This window comes from Ursus maritimus, unplaced genomic scaffold (assembly GCF_017311325.1).
Source record: "Ursus maritimus isolate PB19 unplaced genomic scaffold, ASM1731132v1 scaffold_22, whole genome shotgun sequence".
Taxonomy (NCBI): Eukaryota; Metazoa; Chordata; class Mammalia; order Carnivora; family Ursidae; genus Ursus; species Ursus maritimus.
The window spans coordinates 21596676-21619017 of NW_024424675.1; the positions used below are offsets into that span (position 1 = coordinate 21596676).

Genomic DNA, 22342 nt, shown 5'->3' on the forward strand with positions numbered 1-22342 from the left:
CCTAGTATTAACGTATTATTATCTATATGTCTCTTTATTCTGGTTAAGAGTTGGCCTGTGTATCTAGCTGCTCCCCTGTTGGGGGCATAGATACTTATAATTGTCATATCCACTTGTTGGATACATCCTTTAAGAATAATATAGTGTCCTTCTGTATCTCTAACTACAGTCTTTAGTTTAAAATCTAATCCGTCTGATTTGAGAACTGCTATCCCAGCTTTCTTTTGAGGTCCATTGGCATGAAAAATAGTTTTTTTTTTTTAAAGATTTTATTTATTTATTCGACAGAGATAGAGACAACCAGCGAGAGAGGGAACACAAGCAGGGGGAGTGGGAGAGGAAGAAGCAGGCTCATAGCAGAGGAGCCTGATGTGGGGCTCGATCCTGTAACGCCGGGATCACGCCCTGAGCCGAAGGCAGACGCTTAACCGCTGTGCCACCCACGCGCCCCGAAAAATGGTTTTCCATCCCTTCACTTTCAGTCTGGATGTATCTTTAGGTTCAAAATGAGTCTCTTGTAGACAGCAAATGGACGGGTCATGTCTTTTTATCCAATCTGCAACCCTGTGGTGTTTTATGGGAGCATTCAGGCCATTCACATTGAGAGTGATTATTGAGAGATATGATTTTAATGATGTCAAGTTGCCTGTGAAGTCTTTGTTTCTATAGATTGTAAATTTCTGTTCTGTATCACTCTTGTGGCTTTTTTACTTTTATAGGCCCCCCTTAATATCTCATGTATGGCTGGCTTGGTGGTGGTCACAAATTCCTTCATTTTCTGCCGATCTTAGAAGGTCCTTATCTCTCCATCAATTCTTAATGACAGCCTTGCTGGATAAAGGATCCTTGGCTGCATGTTCTTCTCAGATAGAGCTTTGAAAATACCCTGCCAACCCTTCCTGGCCTGCCAGGTCTCTGTAGACAGGTTCTGACGTTATTCTGATATTTTCCCCTCTGTACGTAAGGATTTTCTCCCACCCTGGCCACTCTCAGTACTGTATCCTTGGATCTAATATTTGCGAAATGCACTATGACGTGACGTGGTGTAGGTTTGCCATGGTTGACCTTGGGAGGGGTCCTCTCTGCCTCGCAGACACGAATGCTTGTTTCCTTTGCCAGATTAGGGACGTTCTTAGCTACAATTTGTTCAAATATCTCTTCTAGACCTCTCTCTTTCTCCACCTCCTCGGGGATGCCGATGATTCTGACATTGGAACGTTTCATTGAGTCAGTAATCTCCTGTGATCTACATTCTTGAGATTGGATTTTTTTTGAGGCAAGTTTCTGTTTTAACTTCCTCTTCTACCATCCCATCCTCCAGTTCACTAATTCGTGCTTCTGCCTCATTTACCCTGGCCGTCAGAGCGTCTAGTTTAGACTGCATTTGATTCATAGCATTTTTAAAATCTGTCAGATTCACTCTCATTTCTGCCCTTAGAGATTCTATGTTCTCGTTAATATTTTCGTTAATATTTTTTTCAAGTCTACACATCGTCTTGACCATTGTTACTCTGAACTCCATTTCTGACAATTTGGTTATATCCATATCCATCATTTCTGTGGCAGAGGCCACAGTCTCTGTGTCCTTTCTTTGCCGAGGTTTTCTCCTCTTCGTCGTTCTGATGAGGAGAGGTTGTGGGGATGCACAGAGCCCAAATTATTGACCAGGACCCAGGCAGTGTGCACTTGTTTTATAGGCACCTTAGGGATGTGGGCTTCGTGATTTTTCAGCCTGCCTTCTGGGGGAGGGGCCTGCCATGCTGATACTCAGGCAACCCTGTTTGGGTAGAGTCTCCCTGTCCCCTGCAAGGGGGGATGGGGATTGGCACAATATGAACCGGTATTTCCAGGCTTTTGTTCTCTGCTGGCTTTCCCTGGCCGTTTTCTGTGGCTCTTCTGAGAGTCAGAGCAGCAGTGGCCAAATCCCAGTCTCTGTCTCAGAACAGAGAGATCGCAGTCCGCTCTCCACTGAGCTCTCCTGACCACTTTAACTCTGCTTCTGTCGGTGCTGCTAAAAACCCTGCAGCGTCCTGGGTTGTGCACCCCACAGCCACTCTCCCAGTCCTCGCTCCCAGGCCCCGGACGTCTCTGCCCTTTGTGCTTCTATCACTGCCAGCCGCCCCCTCTTCCCGCACGCGCACTCCTGAGCTTCCGGTTTCAGTCTGGTCCCCCCCCCCCCCCCCCCCCGGTTTTTTTTTGTCACCACCACAGGCGGCTTCTGCTTCCCGGTGCCTGAGCCTGGCAGCTCCCTCCCCCTTCTGTTTATCTTCCAGTATCTGTGCATAGATTCATGGCTCCCCGCTTCGTACCTCATTACCCAGCACCAGAGAAGTTTGTTTGTAGAGATCCAGATGTATCTTCTTGCGTCTCGGGCTGATTTTGTGGGTGTTCAGGATGGTCTGGTGGATAGCCAGCTCGATTCAGGGGACTGGCTGAAATAGGGTCCCCTGCTCCTCTGCCATCTTTTTTCATGACCTCAAGTTTGTCCTTTCTGACAGTACATGCTTTATTCCAGTCACTTGGCTGAGTCATGGAATTGTTCTAGATCACTGGAGGGAGTCTGACATGATAACATGAGATTGAATATTGTCTTAGTTTCCTATTGCTGCTATTACAAATTACAGTAAATTTAGTGGCTTAAACAAACACAGCTTTACCATCTTACAGTTCCGAAGTTAGTCTGAAATGGGTCTCACTGGGCTAAAAGCAAGATGTTCCCTTTGGAGTTTGTTTCTAAGGGAAAATCTCCTGGTCTTTTCCAGCGTCTAGAGGATTGAGTTCTTTGGTCATGGCCCCTTCTTCCATCTTTAGCTATGTAGCATTGTCAGATATTTCTTTGACACTGACTCCTACCTCTCCTTCCACATTTAAATGATCCTTGTTATCACATGAGACCCACCCAGATAATCCAAAATAATCTCCTTATTTTAGGGTCAGCTGATTAGCAACTCTTTTCCATCTACAACTGTGATTCTCACTTGCACATAACACATTCACACCTCTGAGAATTAGAATGTGGAAATTTTTAGGGGACCATTACTCTTCCTACCATAAATATTATTAATGCAATTTGTTTTTTCCATCTTTAGAACTCAAAATTGTACATACGGGTGGTTCCTGACTTACAATGTTTCGTCTTAGGATTTTTTGACTTTACGATGGTGCAAAGGTGACACATGTTCGGTAGAAACCATACTTTGATTTTGAATTGTGATCCTTAGGGAGGGGCAGAGGGAAAGGGAGAGAAAGAATCTTAATGCAGACTTCATACCCAGCCTGAAGTCAAACGTGGGGTTTGATCTGACAACCCTGAGTTTGATCTCATAACCCTGAGATCATGATCTGAGCCGAAATCAGGAGTTGGATGCTTAACCAACTGAGCTACCCAGGCGCCCCTTGAATTGTGACGTTTACCCAGGCTGGCGATATGTGGTAAGATACTCTCTCTTAATACTAGGTGGTGGCAGTGTGCTGCAGCTCCCAGTCAGCCATGCGACCATGAAGGGAAACAACTGATACACTTACAACTATACTGTTTTTCACTTTCAGTACAGTATTCAATAAGCTACCTGAGATATCCAATGCTTTATTATAAAATAGGTTTTGGGTTAGATGATTTGCCCAACTGCAAGTTGATATAAGTGTTCTGAACATGTTTAAGGTCAGCTAGGCTAAACTATGATGGTTAGTAGGTTAGGTGTATTAAATGCATTTTCAATTTATGATATTTTCAGCTTAAAATGGGTTTATCAGGATGTAACCTCATCATAAGTTGAGGAAAATCTGTATAATGTATTGTTTTTACTATCATCAATTTTCTATTATTGAGGGAGGAGAAGATAAATATTTAACTGAGATCAACTTGGGCTTAGATATTATAGAAGATGAAATATGAAAGCATCTGGCATGTCGGTTGATCAACAGATTGAGTTTCTTCATGTTTATCTTTAACTAGAGTTCCAAATAAAAGGATATTTGGACCATCCAGCCCTGGGCACGGCCTAATCATCATGGGCCTGCATGTGATTTTCTCTTCAAGTCATACCAGAAGCAGAGTCAATCTAAACCATCCAACACTCTTTGAACTTAACTTTATTTATTTATTTATTTGTCATGCGGACATTTATTTAATACTTTCTATTTCAAGAAGATGTTGCGTATGCATCTTCAGCTGTTCTGGGATCCCCAAGTCCAGGTCCTGTCTGGTTTTACCTTATTGGAAGTTGATCTGGGTGGAGTAAGAAGTAGTTGTCTGTCACCAGCCCCTTTCTGTATTCCTTCCTTCAGTAATATCTTGTGTCTTTAATTCGTGAGCGTTTCCTGTGTTTTTTGAGGCCAAGATAGGCTTGCTATTTGATGACTACTATTACCACAAGCTTAGATTTCAAATTTATCTGACCTGCAAAGTCAGCCACTACTTAGTCATCAGCTTTCCATTTTTCTAAGATGTTTGCTTGTCTGCTGTTTTCTCCCGCCATTCTCTTTGTACTTATGGGTTTATGCGTTTTTATTTATTTATTGTCATTTTAGTGGGGATTCAGGAGAAAGTGGAGATAAACAGTGTTCAGTAATCCATGTTTAGCCAGAAGTCTGAGCATTAGATTTTAAAAATTATTCTTGTATAAAAATGGTTCCATCAGCCTGGTGTGCTTGCTTGCTTTCTTTCTTTCTTTCTTTCTTTCTTTCTTTCTTTCTTTCTTTTTTTAATAATAATTTTTTATTATGTTAGTCACCATACAGTACATCCTTAGTTTTTGATGTAGTGTTCCATGATTCATTATTTGCATATAACTTAAAAAAAATCACTTTAAGTTTTTCAGTCCTTTATTACTGGAGACCTCTTCTGATCATTTCCTGAAAATAGATTCCCTAATTATCAATTACCATTTATTTCTCATTACTAACATATGATCTTTTTCTTTTATCTTGTGTCCCTCTGACCTGACAGTTTTCATCAACAAAAGACTGGAAGAATCAGGCAGACATGGGTAGCCCTACACACACACACACACACACACACACACCCCTCACCTGGAGAAAATTTTCACTTTGGCATGCTGTGGAATGCTGCATCAAAGCCGCAGGTGATAACTTTTCTATTTTAGATTAACCTTTCATGGTATTTTTTAACTATCAAAAAATAACAAAAACAGACCTGTGGGTTGCCGGAATTTCAGGTGCAAGTTCGGCTGTTGCTGGCTCTGGAAGTTTCAGAAGTATGTCTCAGGAAGGTGATTATGGGAAGTGGACAGTATCCAGTAGTGATGAAAGTCAGGAGGAAAAGACAAAACTAGACAAGCCATCTATTTTTTCCCTCCCCCATGCTGGGCAGGGAGCAGCAAACGAACCAAGATACACCCTCTGAGGCTAGGAGAGCTGCCCATAGAAGAAAATTAACACTTGTGAAGGTCAGCAACACAGAGTCACAAGTTTTACCTCCCAAAAGGCAGAAGAGTGGTTCCCAGGAAGACCTAGGTTGGTGTCTCTCCAGCAGCGATGATAAGGGGCAACCAGGAACATAGCAGAAGTAGGCTAAGAACATGGTGGTCAAAGAGGAGAGTGGCATTTCTTCTCCCAAAGACAGTGCAGCCCAAAGAACTGGGAATCACGGCCCTCCTGCCCACCATGGACTAAAAGAGGAGGAAAAGGAGTATGAAAACTCAGGGGAAGGCCAAGACATTTGGGACATGTTGGAAAAAGGGAACCCCTTCCAATCTTACCTCACTAGAGTCTAGGGAATTAAGCCAAAGTATAACTCTGGAGCCCTCCACATCAAGGATATTCTGTCTCCTCTGTTTGGGACACTTGTATCTTCAGCTCAGTTTAACTACTGCTTTGACATGGACTGGCTCATAAAACAGTATCCACCACAGTTCAGAAACCAATCCTGCTTGGGCATGGAGATAAACAAGAAGCTAAGGCTCACTTACATGCCCAGGCCAAGCCTTATGAAAACATTTCCCTCTGCCAGGAAAATGATGTTACTACTGTATGAAGAAGGCCCCCTGGGTTGTCACACACACTTCCAACCTCATCCGTGCTGACTGTCACCAGAAAACTCAGGGAGAATGGTTGACCCCTTTATACCCACGGATTATCCATGGAACCACAGATCTGGAGAATCAGCAACACATTTTAAAGCTGATCTCATCAGCTACTTGATGGCTTACAATGCTCCTTCACTCAAGGAGTGGATAGATACTGTCCACAAACGTGATCTCTCTGAAACCAATGTTTATCTTATTGGATCAACCCCAGGACACTTTCAAGGAAGTCGAAAAGATCACTAGGGACATTTTAGGCTTAGAAAGCTTCTGAAAGAGCATGCCTCATCCATACCTAAAGGAGAGTCTTGGCCAATAGTAGGTCAGTTTTCAAGCATTGGGTCTTTGGGAGCTGATGACTTGAAATGGCTGTGTTCTGAGTTTAAAGAAAGCTTGGCGACACTGGGGAAGGAAAGCAGGACCCCAGGGAAAAGTGCCGTTAGTCTTCACCTGATCTATCCTTCTGTGGAAAACGTGCGAACCAGCTTAGAAGAATATCCAGCTGGGGGCTCTCTTCCCTCTAGCATCCAGATAGCTGAAAAACAGAATTGTCTCCATTCCTATTTTCACAAACAGTCGGCTGACACATCTGGCTGCAACAATGCTATGCCACATATTAAAAGATATATGAGACCTTCTCCAGACTTCAGTCAAATTGCTTGGTTGCTTGTCACAAGCACAAATCTGTCCAAGACCACCTAGGGAGCATTAGAGAAGAACGGCAACAGCTGATGATCCATTCCTATGAGCTGGGGTCCTTTTCCTGCCGTTAGCATTTGGCCTGGACAGCTTCAAAGTAGAACAGAAATTATCAGGGAGCAAGGAGCCAGCAGCCACTTTTCCTGTGTCATATGACCTGCCTCCAGAGCTGTATGGAAGTAAAGATTGGCCATGAATTTAGAACATTCCTTATACCAAAGCACCAGATACACATGGGTGGGTTCCCTCCTGAGAATATTAAAGTACTGTGAAATTCAGGTGTAAGATGTCAAGCCCCAAACAATGTTCTTATATGTACTGGATGTTCACCCTTAAAGTTTTATCTACACCCCTAACAAAACTCTGCATAGCTCAAACAAAAACAAAAACAAATAAAACTTCAGATTCATTTTGATTTTATAAAATGATCTGAAACACACTGAAGCAAGGAGATAAAACCATGACATCATTTATTTCAAATACTTTAATCTTTTAGTAGTTCTGGGGGAAAAATAGTTAAATGGCATAATTAAAGCTACTTAAAGCACTTACATCTTTAGTATTTAAGCAAATACAGTTTATGAGCCAATATTATCACATGAGATATTTATATGCTTTTTGTGTAGTGTTTTACAATTACTGTCTGAACACACACATAAAACATCCAAATGTGCATTTCATAAAATATGACACATTCCTAGTATACTTAGGCCTCAGGAGTACAGTGCAATGAGAAGGAACAGTAATATATAGCAAATTGCAGCCCTAATTGGGTCCCATAGTCTTACCCAAATAAATTTATTTTGTGAGACAATTTATGGATTAAAAGCAGATTCTCTTAAAATGAATGTTATATTTCTAAATTTATATCAGTCTTCTGCAAGAGATGCATACATGTTTTGTTTCTATGATATTTTTTTGCCTATTTTCTACTAGGTCATTTGTCATTTTGTTATTGATTTGTAAACATTGTTTATATATTATGGTTATTAATCCTCTTATGGTATATAGTGCATTAATAACTTTTATTCTACTCTGATTATCTTTTAATCTTATACTGGTTTGAACCTTCTTCTGCATGGATTTTGTTTTTAAGATGTTATGCATTTTATGTAATCAGATTTTATGATTTTTAATAATTCTCTTCTGTCATTATTATTAGCTTTATTTCCTTTGAGGTCATTTATCCTTATTGTTCATTTAAGTTCTTCTCTTATATTGTTTATTTTCCTGAAACTATCTGGTGACGTGTATTTTGGCATAATGGTAGATTAGTAAAGACAGCTGAATGTGGTTCCTCTGTATTGTGTCATGTCTGTTTTGCCAATAGGCCTGCTTCTTGAAATGGAGTGGTGAATGTAGACTTCGTATGTGTATTAGTGTGTGTGTGCTCAGGGAGTGTTGACTAGCAGACTTTATTTTAAACCGAGTGACTGAAAAGCAAGCAAGCTTACTTTGTTTCATCTTACCTCTTACACAATTGTCAAATTACTTTTGGAGTGAAATATTTAGAAGGTTAAACACCAGAATGTTAACAGAGGTGAGATTATGGGTGGTCTATTTTCACCTTTTGGTTTATCTGTGTTTCTGATTCTTCTAGCATGAAATGTTAATTCAACTTCCTCACATCCCTAAACAAAGAACAACAAAAGAATCTTGCTCAACTCCTCCAGTCTTTATAAGAGGGAATTAGTAGTCCTCTTTCTTGCCTGGATTCAGCCTATTCAACAGTTTGGGAAGATAAGATCTTAAGTAGAATTCAGAGAATATTTCTAAGAAGTAAAACACATTTAAAATTCATTTATAAGTAAGGTATTAAAAGCAGTTTGTATGACTGTGGGTCACAGTGAGAGGTGCAGTAACAAATGTTGATGGGTGATTTTTTTTAATGACCATGACTAAAATGCACATTTAATTATTCATCCCAGCCTATTCAAGGGGAAATGTATTACTTAGCCACAAATGACTTTGAAAATGAGGAGACTGTGTACTACTTGTGCCCCACAAAGATTGCAGAAAGTCTCTTTGATATTAAGGAGTTGACAAACAGATTTAGGAATCTATTAAAACAAGCAATATTATTTCCAGGTTGTAACAGTATCATCTGTGGAAATCAGAAATATGAATTCTCTAGATAGACACAGCTCTCTGAGTGCTGAGTAGATATAAGAGGTAGGTGGGAGGAGGATGAACAGCCAAGTGCATGACAATAAATTTTGTGAACAAGCAACATCTTGTATTTGAATATTTTGTCTTTGTCTCCCAAAGATTGACCCATAGGAGGCAACTGGAGAGGCAGGTTAGCACAATGGCTAAGGCCTTTCCTTTTAGGTTCATGCAGACCTGGGTTGATCCTAGCTCATTCCTTACTAGCTATGTGACATTGGACACATTACCAATTCCCTAAATTGTAGTTTTCCAATTTGAAAGAGAGAGGTATTTAGTTTGTACTTCACGGTGTTCTTGTAAGGCTTAAAGTAAGTAATGTATACAGATGCATTTGTCATCTAGTAGGCACGTGTTAGAGGTCATGAAGCTGAGACCAGATGCGATACTGATGGGGCTAGTGCAAAGCTGGTGGGGCCACTGGTCAATTCTCATTCGCGCACCTTGACATATCAGTAGCATTTGATACTTCCTCCTCATTGACAAATTTAATTCATTCTGGCAATCTATATACAATACTCATTCCTAACCCTAGCCCTAACCTGAACCCTATGTTCTGATAACAAGTTTAATCATCATTAACAAATACTTATTCAGCCTTCACATATTCCAAAACTCTTCCAGGTACTGTCACAGAAAGGTATTTGGGTGGGCCCTAATTACTGTAAGGTCAAAGTTCTGGTGTCCAGAAGTTATAGAACATGGTAAACAGAATTCTTTAGGAAATGTCTTAATTAACTTTATTACTGTCTTGGGGTATTTTATAATATTATTATTTTTTTATTATTATTTTTATAATATTTTATAATAATTTATTTGGTAGTTTGCAATCATTCTTTCTATAATTACATACTGAGGATATAGTATGAGTTTCATACTGTGCATTAAGAACTCCAAATTGAATGAAGCCAGTGGCCTGCCCTTAAGGGGCTCATAGGTTATTACAGATGAGCGGATAATTGGAACATGACATGTTGTGACTGCCAAGAAAAATATGGACAAGATACAGTCTTGACACAAAGAGGGGAGTTTGCAGCTCTATTTAGTTGGGTCAAGGGAAGCTTTCATAGATGTGAAGATGATTGAACTTAGTTTTGAAAGAAAATTAGGAGCTCATTCGGGCCAATTTGATGGACAGGATGGGAGAGCATGATATAAATTTGTGAAGAGGGATTTAAATATACAAAGAAACAAGTTATGGAAGTAACAAGTTGGGTTGAGGTGCCCACACGAATCTGGCAAGAAACATAAGTGGTTCTGTAAAATGCCTAGGAGAGGTGAGCAGGGACCAGTTCATAATTAGCTGAACTCTGTGCTAAAGAGATTTGATCTTTTGGAAGACTTCATTTGTAGAATTGAGCTGTATTGGGGAAGACCTTAGGGGGCTGAAAAAATATCAATTTATCTAGCCACACTTAAATGCAGTTTTACTCCCAGATGACTTTCTGAAGTTTCATACATTAAAAAATGTAATTATTATTGGATGTGCATATGTGTCTGCCTTGGTTAGTTCATGATTTAATTAATATTCCAAATGGGTAACTTTTGTGAGTAAATGGTGGCATTAGCTGGATGGGATATTGGAACACGAGGAATAAACTAGGACTGATTCACACAAACAAGAACATATGACCAACCAGCCTTGATCCAATTGGGCTGATGGCCCAGGTGGAGGAATCAATATTTCTGCTCTCTGGGAGCTCTCATCCTGAGTAAAGAAGTGTAGGTGTGATGTGATGGAACGTTCTGTGATTGTGAACTCCATATATGGGAATAAAGGTGGGGTGGACTTAGATTTCCTGTCCTTCCATGTGGGTTAAAATGAGAGCTCAGAATGCTAATAGCACTGAAAGCTCTTGTCTCATCTTGAAAAACTGTGACAGAGATCACTGGACGAAGAAATTGTGCTGCCTATTTCTCTTGGGAAGTCTGTAAACATGAAGCTGTTTCTGGTTCTCATTATTCTGCAGTTTGAGATACCAACAGGTAACTTGTCCAAATGTACCATGAAATCCTAGGAGATATTACTTTCTGTAGGAGTGGGATCAGGGCCTTTGAGATTGTTGGTATCTTGCCAATATCATCAAAAGTACTCACTCTCCTTAAGCCTGTGTCTTAGAAGAATGCATTTGGGGAGGTAAGAGGTAGGAAGACATCAGGGCTGTACTCTCAGAAGTCTTCTCCAAAGGTAGGCATGAACCCATCATCTAGAATTATCTTTGTAATGTTGAACATAGTTTTCACTCAGGAACCCTGTCCTCTCTTTTTCCATTCAAACTCATTTTCAGCCTTTACAACAGTAATGAGAAGAGCACAAGCTTTGGAGTCATGTAGATGTGAGGTTAAAATATATTTTGACCACTGATAAGTTGTATGAACTGAGCTAATTATTCCCTTTGGCTTTTTTTTTTTTTTTAAAGATTTATTTATTTTAGAGAGAGAGTGTGGAGAAGGGTAGAGGGAGAGGGAGAGAATCGTCAAGCAGACTCCCTGCTGAGTGTGGAGCCCAATGCAGGGCTCAGTCCCAGGACCCTGAGATCACAACCTGAGCCAAAACCAAGAGTTGGATGCTCAACTGAGTGAGCCACCCAGGCATCCCTAATTATTCCCTTTGAATCTCAGTTTTCTCATCTGTCAATTGAGTATAATGACCCAATTTCATAATGATTGAATTTCATGTGAGGGAATGTCTTTTTTTCCCCTTTTTATTCCATGAGCTTGTCCAAATTTGTGTCCAGGGGCACATAAAGAATTTGAAACAGGTGATTTAGGACCTCAGTGCAATACTCCGAGTAGGTGACAGTTTTGATCTCTAGGGAGATGGGGTACACATGGGATTGAGTTTGATCCCTGGTCAACACATTTATCTGAGATAAAAAGGAGGATGGGGAGAGAGAGAGAAAGAGAGAGAGAGAGAAAGATTGAGATTGGAGCCAGGAGGATCATGGTCATGAAGACATAGACGCAGAATAAGGGAAGTTCTCAGCAGCATTTATTGCTGAGCCCCATGAAGTCTTGGCCTTGGCAAAGGGAGATTTCTACTGTTCATGTCAGTGAGTGTGAAACCCAATTTCCCTCTTAAAAAGTCCTGTCTGTGGTACTCTTTTAAAAGTTAATACGGTTCTGAATAATGCCACGGTGGCAAGTTGGTACTCTCTGGGGACACTGAACTGTGGGTAAGGCTCAGGGAGTGCTGACTTTGGAGCATGGAAGACCAGAGTCAGATTGGCTGGAGTCCAGGTGTGGGACATAGCTCCAGTTGATAACCATGAATTGATCTCTCTTCTTTTTTGTCATTTAAGTTCTGATGTTCTCAGAGCCAGTTGGGTGTATTGGCTAGGAGCATTGGGTTTTGATGTTCTTAATTTGGGATGATTTTCAAGCAGAAGGCTCTTAGTTTTCTTTTATCAGCATAAGGTTCACTTTGGAAGTACAGGGGGACAAAGCTTGTGGGAACCACATACTACTTCTACTCTGCCTCGGAAACTAATCTGCATTCCATGTTGTTTCCTGTGCACAGATACAGCACGACCCAGAAAATGCTTTAGTAATATAACAGGTTACTGCCGGAAGAAATGCCAAATGGGGGAAATATATGAAATTGCATGTCCAAATGGGAAATTATGTTGTGTTAATGAAGACATAAATAAAAAACACAAGAAAGCCCCAGAGTCACCTCACTCTTTACCACAGCCTGATGAGAAGATAGACTATGTCATTTTACCTACCACCACACTTCTCACAGTGCGACTGTAAATCAAGCACTTGCTTCACTGGTCTCCACTCTTCCTAAATCAAAAGTGCCACCTCCTTCGACAGCCTGGAGCAAGAGATTTATCTACTTCTTCTGTGAACTTGATTCTCTATGTAATAAAATTTTATGCTTTTCTCTCTGGATTCATTTATTAAGGTATTCACTCATTTTTTAAAAAAAACACTATAACTATAAATGAATAGTTATCATATTCCTGGCATTATACTGGTAAGATGGGTGATACAGAGATGAAATGACAATGTTAGTAGAAGTGAAGCTAGCCCCTCCATTTTCTATGCAATTTCATAGCATTTCAAGTATTACTCCTCTTTTAAATGAAATTTCTTTTGTCTAAGCAGATCTTAATGTCCCAACTTTGTATGTGTAGGATAAATAAGGGTTTTGCTAACAACCAAGAATTCATTAAAAGAAGGCAAGATATTGAACATTTTCTTTTTTTTTTTTTTTAAAGATTTTATTTATTTATGTGACAGAGAGACAGCCAGCGAGAGAGGGAACACAAGCAGGGGGAGTGGGAGAGGAAGAAGCAGGCTTCCAGCGGAGGAGCCTGATGTGGGACTCGATCCCGGAACGCCGGGATCACGCCCTGAGCCAAAGGCAGCCGCCTAACGACTGCGCTACCCAGGCGTCCCTGAACATTTTCATAACATTTATTGGCCAGGTCTAATGGGCAATGATGACAGCTAGTGATAATTCCAATACACGTTTCCCCTGCTATACAAAAGTAGAGTGATCCTGGGGCGCCTGGGTGGCATAGCGGTTAAGCATCTGCCTTCGGCTCAGGGCGTGATCCCGGCGTTAGGGGATTGAGCCCCACATCAGGCTCCTCCGCTATGAGCCCGCTTCTTCCTCTCCCACTCCCCCTGCTTGTGTTCCCTCTCTCGCTGGCTGTCTCTATCTCTGTCGAATAAATAAATAAAAACCTTTAAAAAAAAAGTAGAGTGATCCTATGAGAACTTTCATAGGCTAGAATGGTGTAAAGTGAAGAAGCAATTACCACGAACTTGTATGGAAAAATTTTTGAGTGTTCCAGACCCAAAAAATAACCTCTCTTAGGCTTTTCTGATACCTTAGGACACATCTTGCTAAGGGATGCACAAAATAAATCAAGATAAAACAGATGCTCACAGACACAGTTCAAAGCTATGATGGCTTAGTGCTGGGGTGCTGAGTGTAGGTCCCAGGGAAGGAGCTTGGTGAGGCCACCGTCACTGCTCAGGGTGCCCACAGCCTCTGTAATCATTTGCCGCAAAACAAACACTGAGTGCCATTTTTGCTTTTTGCCTTTTTTATGCAAAAGACAATATCTTCTTCAGATTTCTTGCAGTTAGTGAAAACAGGTACTAATGTAAGTCTTTTGTGAAAGTGAAGTGGTGTAGCTACAAACTTAAAAAAAGCAGGGGATATCTGTACATCATTTGAAGCTTATTAAATGTGTATGCTCCATTTTCTTTTTAGTAGCAATTAGACCACTCGGTTGACACACATTTTAGACAATATTACCCTTAGAATATTTGAAAACATTATATATTCAATAGTTGGTTTGTTAAGTGTGAAATTTACAAGCTTTCAGTTACAAGGTGAATGCAGTCTGAGGATCTAATGTGAAAAGCAGTGACCATAGTTGAGAACACTGCATTGTGTAATTGAAATGTGCTAGGACAGTAGAACTGAAATGTTCTCACATACACGCAAAAACAAACAAAACCAAACACCACCAAGTAAATACGGGAGGTGATGGGTGTGTTAATTAGCTAGGTGAGGGAGTCCTTTCATGACAAACATACATATCAAGACACCATGATGTACCCTTTAAATATCTTACAATTTGTAAGTCAGTTATACCTCAGTAAAACTGAAAATAAATAAAAATATGGTGAAATTTAAAGCCTTATAAATGAGAGAGATATATTTAAGAAGCTCATGAGCTAAATAAAATCTTAATAAGTCATGATGCTTTCCAGAAGAACAGAACAGAACATTTTGTGGTACCATCCATTGATGTTGCTTGGTTAAGGTACTGGTCATAAATAACTTTTGTGGGGCTACCATTTGCTCACCTGAGATAAAGAAATCAATGGGCCTATTCCTCCATGTGCAGCTCACCATCTCATTTCACAGGGCAGACAGAGACAGATATTTAGATATGTTAACATTTTAGGAACCTATAAAGATATTCCTTTTAATAGTTGTGGCTTTTGAGAATCCTGGAGAAGTGTATAGGAAACAAGGACCAGATTAAATTGTAGAATTAGAAATTACTTTGTTGATGATTTCACTGTGGAAACTAATGTATGACTATTTCAGTCTAATTCTCAGAAGGGTTTTTCAAGAGGCCCACATAAGAAAGCCCTTTCTTTATTGCAACACTTCATAAACTCCCCCCCCCTTTTTTTTAAGGAGTGTCCATTTTGTCACTATGATATGAAGATAGGTCTTGCCCATTGTCTTTGATCTATATGTGTTCTCTACACTATACGAGTCCATTGACAAATTAGATACAAGAACCCATTTTGGCTTAGTTAGTATGAAATCAACCAGTGAAGTGTTGCCTGAGTGAGGAGAGAGAGGTATAATGAAATGAACACACAAATTAAGTCTTGAATTCTGCTTTGAATGGGTGGACCTAATCTTTGCTTTGACTTTTCCCTGTTATCCTTTTTGTATCCCCTTCATACTCATAGAAGAGTGTATGTGATCAGTATTGTTAGGCACATGTTTTTTTGTCCACCTTATTTTTATATATAAAATCAAATCGAAATCCTAAATTTTTATTATGTACCTTTCTGGCACAGGCAGTATTATTGGCACTTTATTTTTCTTGGATCTGTTTTAGAACATTCTCCAAAATCTTATTCATAGAACATTTTAAAATTGCCAGAATGTTCCAGATACATTTTTCTACTAAGTCCCAGCAGTTGGGACCACCCATCTCTTTGGGGGTCTTGGATAATGCTCATGAAAGGTGCTGGAGATATTAATCATTTCATATCCACACTCACACCTTCTTAGAAAACTTGCTCAGCGTTTCTCAGGGAACCTATTTCAGTGGGTCCCAGCAAGAGAGTAGAAGGCTGGAAAACCTTGTTATTTTGGCTACAAGTGACTGGACCAGGGTGGATGACCCATTCCAGATGTGTATGTAGAGACTGAACTTCTTTGGATATCCAAGTTGGGTCCTGGTAAACTGATGAATAGGAAAAGATGGAGGGAAAGAGAGAAGGAGTGAGCGAAGATGAGAGGGAGGGAGAAGAGAGATTTCTAGTTACTGGTTCTAGTTCCTTAGGCCTCATATAATTACTAACATTTCTTATAATAGGTCTTCCTTTTCTAAAGTGGGCTTGAGTGGGTGTATGTTTCCTATGACCTCATATCTAAGACATGAAAATTGTATGTAGGGCAAGTTTTCAGGCACAGAGGTACAAATAGAGGGTTTGCTCATTAGCAATACTTAATGAGTAAAGACTAGGATAACGATAGTGACAGCAATTCAGATCCACTTGAACAACTAGTTTTAGCGATACCCAAGTAGGTAAGAGAAGCCATGTTCAAAGCAACTTTATGGTGATATTTAGTATTCACAGATAAGTTCAAAGTTAGCTTCAGTTACTCAGTGACCCTTGGGAATATAATGTAGATACTCATTACCCCAGTTTGGTACTTTTCAAACTTCTTAAAAATAGCCAATAAATATTATTAGAAAACACAATCAACTAGTGGAAAATAATTATAAGGGATAGTAATTCAGATATTATCATTAAATAACCCCTCCCAAATAGTGCATGTCAGATAAATAGGAAAAGCCCAGATGCCATTAAATAATATTTCCTGAGTCCAGGAATCAGGTCATGTAAGACTTAGGCACATCTGAAATCCCTATCTTACGGCAAAATGGAAGCACAGAAATGATAGGCTAGCTATTTTTCGGCATTTTTTTTTTTTTTTTGCTGTCTTTCAGCCTGGTAAAAGTTGGAAGGCAATTATTTGTAACTTCTACAAATTAAAATAAATTACAGTGCATAGTGAAAGTAAAATATAGCTAACCAGTTTGAAGTAGTAAAAAATAAACTTAGCAATGTATCTGTATTCTTTGGTTAAGAGTAGTGTCACGGCAAGCATTGCCATGCTGGGAAAGCTTCCTCCTTCCCCAAAAAAGCATATTTTAAGTAACATGTAACTAATGACTTGCAGACACAGAATATTCCGCAGAGTTTGCACAAAGCCTATATTTATTTTAGAAAGTTAAAAAGTGTACAGTGAATATTACCCAAATTAAAAACATTGGGGCTTCAAAGGATACCATGAAGAAAGTGTAAAGGTAATTCACAGAATGGGAGAAAATTTTTGCAGATCATATATCTAATAAGGGACTTGTAACTAGAATATATAAAGAACTATGGCAACTCAATAATAAAAAGACAACCCAGTTAAAAAATGGACAGAAAATAGCCCTTATCTTACGCACATTAGGCCAGCTGGTAGTGCTGGTAAGTCAATACACTGCAGTCTGCTGCCACTGTTAGTGATCGTGGCTCTGTGGACCAGGACCTTAGCCACAATGGATGAAAATGGTGATAATGAAAAAAATGGCTGCTCTGGAGGCCAAACTGTCATCAATTTGAGTATGATTCTGGTGACTTCAATTTGCCACAAACCTTAAAGGCACAGATCAGACTGGATAAGGGTTGGTTACCTTTAAAGATAATGATAAAATTCATCTATCTGTCTAACTTTAATGTAATAGCAGAAGCACTGAGCAAATTAAAGGCAGGACTCATGGAAATAAATGAAGCTAAAACTAAAATCAGAAAATCTCCAAGCAAATCTTACCCTGAAATAACTGGTGAGTATAAAAAATGACGTTAAAAAAAAAGATCTGTTTATATTAAAAGCTTCCCAACTGATACAATGCTTGATGACATAAAAGAGTGGTAAGAGATAAAGGTCAAATACTAAATATTCAGATAGAACATTGCACAGAGTATTTAAGGGATCAATATATGCTGTGTTTGATAGTATTGAATCTAAGAAGTTTGTTGAGACCCCTGGCCAGAAGACAGGGACCTGATAATACTTTTTAAGGAAGACTACTTCGGAAGGAAAAGAAACAAGCAGAAGGAAGAGGAAGGGGTGTCTGGGTGGCTCAGTCAGTTAAGTGTCTGCCTTTGGCTCAGGTCATGATCCCAGGGTCCTGGGATTGAGCCCTGCATTGGGCTCCCTGCTCAGTGGCGAGTCTGCTTCTCCCCTTCCCTCTGTGATCTCTCTCACTCTCTCTCAAATAAATAAAATCTAAAAAAAAGAGGAAGAAGAAGAGAAAAAGAAGGGGGAGGGAGAGGAGGAGGAGAATGCTGAGGAGGAGGAAGATGGGAAGGAGTAGAAGGAAGAGGAAAAAGAGGAAGAAGAAAGAAGGCAAAATGAAGTGGAGCCTAAATTATATGCTGAACAAGAGCAAGAAGAGAAACAAAAGCAGAAAATGCTGAAATGAAATCTCTAGCAGAAAAGATTGGATGCTTGCTGAAATTTTGGGGGAACTTAGATGATCAGTCCTGTAGAGAAAATTTGCACATCTTTCTCTTAAATCATGGTGAAATAAAATGGATAGACTTTGTTAGAGGAGCAAAAGAGGGAATAATTCTATTTAATGAAAGAGCTAAGGAAGCATTGGCTAAAGCCAAAGATGCAAATAATGGTAACTTACATTAAAGGAACAAAGAAGTGACCTGGAGATGGGGCACCTGGGTGGCTCAGTTGGTTAAGCGTGGGCCTTCGGCTCAGGTCATGATCCCAGGGTCCTGGGATAGAGCCCCACGTTGGGCTCTCTGCTCAGCGGGGAGCCTGCTTCTCCCTCTCCCTCTATTTGCTGGTCTGCCTGCTTGTGCACGCACTCTCTCTGTCAAGTAAATGAATAAAATGTTAAAAAAAAGTGATCTGAGGAGTACTAAAGGAGGACATGCAACAAGAAGCATTGAAAAGAGTCGTAAATTAACAAAAATCCCTGGGGCGCCTGGGTGGCGCAGTCGTTAAGCGTCTGCCTTTGGCTCAGGGCGTGATCCCGGCGTTCTGGGATCGAGTCCCACATCAGGCTCCTCCGCTGGGAGCCTGCTTCTTCCTCTCCCACTCCCCCTGGTTGTGTTCCCTCTCTTGCTGGCTGTCTCTCTCTGTCAAATAAATAAATAAAATCTTAAAAAAAATTTAACAAGAATCCCTAAACAAAAGGAAGTCTAAATGTCTCAGATTTAAAGAAAAAAGAAAGGGAAATAAAGCTGCCTAGGATGGGTAAAGGAAAGTTCAGTTTCAGGACAAGAAAATGAAATGTGATCATGATTATAAAGGTGGTAAAAATGGTGCAGCTGGACGAGGAAAAAGAGTAAGAGAAGAAACAGACAAGGAAGAACCTGCACTGGAACAACAGAAAACAGAAAATTGTACTGCAGAACAGTAGTTAAGTAAACAAACTGTTTATTCATTTTATTTTTTAAAAAAATTTATTTTTAAAATTTTTATTCTTTTAGTTTCAGATGTAGTATTCAACAGTTTATCAGTTGCATATAACACCCAGTGCTCATCACATCATGAGACCTCCTTAATGCTCATCACCCAGTTATCCCATCTCCCTCCCCTCCCCTCCAGCAACCCTCAGTTTGTTTCCTATAGTTAAGTCTCGTGATTTTTCTCCCTTTCTGATAACTTCCCATTCAGTGTTCCCTCTCTTCCCCTGTGATCCTCTGTGCTGTTTCTTATATTCCACCTATGAGTGAAACCATATGATAATTGTCTTTTTCTGATTGACTTATTTCACTCAGCATAATGCCCTCCAGGTCCACCCATGTTGATGTGAATGGTAGGTATTCATCCTTTCTGATGGCTGAGAAGTATTCATTTTAATTAGATTTTAAGTTGCTTTTGTTTTTGGAGGGTTTTAAAAAGAAAATTGAATTAGGTGCCCTTCAGTGTCTCTTGTAAGAAAGGAAAACTTTTTTTTGTCTAATGTGTCTTTTTTTGTATCCAAATGAAGATTTAAAAAAATGTATGGTTGTTTGTATTATTTTAGATGATTCAAGTATCAAAAGAAAGATTCTTCCACTATATTGCTTTTATAATATGAGACTGTATTAGTACAAACTAATAAAATATATATGCTATATGAAAAGCAAAAAAAAAAAAAAAAAAAGGACAAAAGATCTGAAAGACATTTCTTCAAAGAAGATATACAAATGACCTGTAAACACATGAAAAAAATGTGCAACATCACTAGTCATCAGATAAATGCAAGTCAAAACCATAATGATATACCATTTCATACTCACTAGGATAGCCATAATCAGAAAGGCAGATAATAACAAGTTTTAGCGTGGATGTAGAGAACTTGGAACCCTCATACGCTGCTGGTGCGGATATAAAATGGTGTAGCCATATTGGAAAACAATCTGGCAGTTCCTCAAATGTTAAACATAGATTTACTATATGATCTGACAATTGCACTTCTAGTTATATATGCAAGAGAAATGAAAACATACTTCCAAAGACTTGTACATGAATGTTCATAGCACCATTATTGATAATAAATAGCCCAGGTCACATGCCTGCACCCTAGGAGCAACTTTGGATTGTGCAGACTCCTTCCTACAACCAAAATAAGAATCGTGTTGAGAAAGTGTTGAGAAGCCAATAACCTGACAGTTGTCCATTACACCAGTTTTGAGATAAGAATTCAGGAGCAGAGAACCTCTTCCTTTAACGTGTCTGGCACTAGAGTAGATTTTCAGGGACAGAATCAGAGGAATTGGCCTAGCCTTAGAGATATCACTAGAAGGGGTACAGGTGTATTGTGAGGAGACGCTGCACTACAACCTACAGTGCTTGCTTTTCGAAGAAACAAGGGAGACATTGCTCTTGGGTTACAGTTCAAGGAAAAAAATCGGTATTTCTTAGGGCAATGTCTCAGCTTCAGAGCCATCTCAACCCTGATCGCACCACATTCCCCAGCATAGAGAAGACACAGTCTCCTTTCCCTCCAAGAGTGGGTTTAAGCGAAGGGAGAGAGTGAATTGCGGCATGCAATTGTGCAAGGTCGGTGGACTGTAAGTGACTTGGGTGACTGTATTGAAGGAAGCAGAATCAGCACCATCTATAGTCACTTAAATAAAGGAAGATTTATATATTATTTCAACAATTACTGTATACATTGACTGTAGGATCCTGCTCTCAGCTTGGTGTATTGTCAGAATCTCACTGAGCTTCGCTTATCAACTCTATGTGCCATAATTGTTAAAACTGTACCACTGGTTCAATCCATGGCTTCCGGAATTCATTTAAGGGGTTTAAATCAGCAGCTGATGTTGTGATAATGAGACAACACAAGGACACATACTATCCATCAGGAAATGACATTACTGTCACTCAGTTTCTCATGTCACTGCGGGCTCAAACCAGAAAGTCATCCTCACTCCCACCGCAATGAATAGTCAACTACTATAAATTATAGCTAGTAAATACCTCTCAAATACATCCACTTTACCATCTTTGCTATCTTGACTTTGGTCCAAATCACCTCTCTCCTGGTCCATTGTAATACCCTTTATCTATTCTCTCCCTATCTACTCCCAGTTTCAATGCATTTTATGAACTCAGTACAGAGCGATTATAAAAGTGCAGACCTGACCACATCAGTTCCTGCTTAAAATACTTAATGGCTTCCTATTTCTCTTCAGTTAAAAATTAAAATGGTCTATTAGCCTCTGCCCTACTAGTCTGTTGGTCTCTGCCCATGTCTCCAGTATCATCCTTTGTCCTGCCCTCTGGCCACTAGCCCTGTTTCTTCATTTTTCTTTCTTTGCATGTGGATGTCCAGTTGTTCCAGGACTATTTGTTGAAGAAACTATCTTGTCTCCATTGAATTGATTTCCCTCCTTTGTCAAAGATCAGTTGGCTATATTTATGTAGGTCTGTTTCTGGGCTCTCTATTCTGTTCCATTGATCTACTTGTCTGTTTTTTCAACAATACCACACTGTCTTGATTACTGTAGCTGTATAGTAAATCTGTACGCCTGGTAATGTCAGTCCTCAGACTGTTCTCTAAATACGTGTATGTTTTAACAGTAGTATGCACACACCAAATTGGCACATTTTAAAAATTATTTATGCTTTAATATATGTTGTATTCCACAGGGAGGTTAATTGAAGAATTCCAGGTTTTACAGTCTGTATCAATACATGTGGATTCAGATACATGCAGTTGTTTTAAAAATCAGTTCATCATGATTCAGCTTGCTTCAGGTCCCGTTCATGTTTCCAAACCCTTAAGTACTATGTATTTCTGTGTTTAAATAGTGGATTTGAACTCAACAATGATACCAAAGTAATTGTAAAGGTGAAGGAATAGCACTAAAGTTAGTTAATTCTGTTCTAATCAAATTTGTGTTTTCTATCGAAACGGTGAAAGAGACTGCAAGTTGTAATATTTTTGTATTTTTAGTACGAATTTCAATTCATATATGAAATATTTTCCTGGATTTGAATTGTATCTTTTTTTTTTTTTAAGATTTAATTTATTCATTGACAGAGAGAGAGACAGCCAGGGAGAAAGGGAACACAAGCAGGGGGGTGGGAGAGGAAGAAGCAGGCTCCCAGCAGAGCAGGGGGCCCATTGCGGGGCTGG

General features: G+C 39.6%; 1 protein-coding gene and 2 pseudogenes across 1 annotated transcript; all 3 read left to right on the forward strand.

Moving 5' to 3' along the window:
• Positions 1 to 5218: 5218 nt before the first annotated feature.
• LOC103674354 lies at positions 5219 to 7066 on the forward strand (annotated as a pseudogene).
• Positions 7067 to 10846: 3780 nt separating this feature from the next.
• Positions 10847 to 12692, forward strand: DEFB128 (defensin beta 128). Its single transcript, XM_040637832.1, has 2 exons — positions 10847 to 10895; positions 12430 to 12692. The coding sequence occupies exons 1-2, from the start codon at positions 10847 to 10849 to the stop codon at positions 12663 to 12665; spliced, it is 285 nt and encodes a 94-aa protein (XP_040493766.1). The 3' UTR covers positions 12666 to 12692.
• Positions 12693 to 17242: 4550 nt separating this feature from the next.
• Positions 17243 to 20386, forward strand: LOC103674484 (annotated as a pseudogene).
• The last annotated feature ends 1956 nt before the right edge of the window (positions 20387 to 22342 follow it).

Coding starts and splice junctions, on each gene's coding strand:
- DEFB128 (XM_040637832.1), top strand. CDS start 10,847: ATGAAGCTGTTTCTGGTTCTCATTATTCTGCAGTTTGAGATACCAACA. Junction 10,896..12,429: donor GCAGTTTGAGATACCAACAG/GTAACTTGTCCA, acceptor TCCTGTGCACAG/ATACAGCACGACCCAGAAAA.